This window comes from Fopius arisanus, unplaced genomic scaffold, assembly GCF_000806365.1.
Source record: "Fopius arisanus strain USDA-PBARC FA_bdor unplaced genomic scaffold, ASM80636v1 scaffold00004, whole genome shotgun sequence".
NCBI classification, from domain to species: Eukaryota; Metazoa; Arthropoda; class Insecta; order Hymenoptera; family Braconidae; genus Fopius; species Fopius arisanus.
Genome location: NW_011887743.1, coordinates 566,028 through 567,233, shown reverse-complemented (window position 1 = coordinate 567,233; position 1,206 = coordinate 566,028). Strand labels below are relative to the sequence as shown.

Genomic DNA, 1,206 nt, shown 5'->3' with positions numbered 1-1,206 from the left:
TATACATTATTCATCTTGAATTCACTCATTGTTGATTAATTTTGTTGTCGAGAGAATATAAACAATGAATATACTCTTGAGAAAAACATTACATCTGTTTAATTAATCTACCCCGGCCAAGTAAATTCATTTGGTAAAAATTAAATCAATTAAAATACATAATTTAATTAATAAATTAAATTAATTACAATACATACATGTTTTTGTGTTTAGTGAATTTGTTTGGCAAACGTAATTTTTTTGTCGATGTATGTCTTCCCCTTAATTAAAAAAAAATTATGTGAATATTAATGGCATTGCGAGTGGTTTTTAGATTTTACAGAAATGATGAGATTCCTTGGGTATCCCAGATTAATTTCTCTGTCGAATTTCCGAGTGCCTAATTTTCCACTAGTTGCGGAGGTATTGGTGTGGCTTGTCCGAAGATTTGATGGCGATACCGACATTTCTTGTGATTATCAAACTGAAGAGGATAGAGTGGCGATTATTCGTCGGGCTGCAGAATTTATGGTAAAATTATAAATCGGATACTAGGTCTAATTCTCTCGAACTCTTTGAGTCTCATTACCCCCTAATAAATCTTGTCTCACAATTTTCCTGTACAGATAGAAATTTATTTATTCCAAAGAAAATTAGTCTGGATAAATATATTTTTCTCTATATTATTAATGCACGTACGGAATAGTTCCACTTGACATTGGAAAATAAATTTTTTAGGCAATAAAAACAAATATCAAACTCAACACAAAAAAGCTGTATCAAGCTGATGGTTATGCTGTCCACGAGCTTTTGAAAATCGCAACATTATTGTACGAAGCCCAGAGTAAAAGTGCTGAGGAAGAAATTCTGTCGTCTGATAATAAGCATCAGGCGAGAATCGATATCAGTGATCGATTGAACGAGTTGAAAACTACAAGGCAATTAGCGAGCCAATTAACCGTCAATGGCGCAAGTCTTTTCGATTTACTTGGGCGAGAAGTGCAGCTGCGAGAAATTAGAAATTTGAAGATCGCCAGGCAGTTCGATACAGCAGAAATCGAAGTTGCGATGAGAGATGTTATAGAAAATACGAAGAAAGAGATCGAGGAGACAAAGAATCAAATAGAGAATGTTAAGGTAATTTAAAATTATGGAATTAAACGAAAACAGAGATATTGTTACATAATATATTAAATTCATGTCTTCAATAAATATTTCTGACTTTTT

At 32.5% G+C, this 1,206-nt stretch overlaps 1 protein-coding gene across 1 annotated transcript; it reads left to right on the top strand.

Annotated features, from left to right (window-relative positions):
- The first annotated feature begins 219 nt into the window (after window positions 1-219).
- Window positions 220-1,125, top strand: Cluap1 (clusterin associated protein 1). Its single transcript, XM_011315526.1, has 2 exons — window positions 220-510; window positions 718-1,125. The coding sequence occupies exons 1-2, from the start codon at window positions 325-327 to the stop codon at window positions 1,123-1,125; spliced, it is 594 nt and encodes a 197-aa protein (XP_011313828.1). The 5' UTR covers window positions 220-324.
- Window positions 1,126-1,206: the final 81 nt, after the last annotated feature.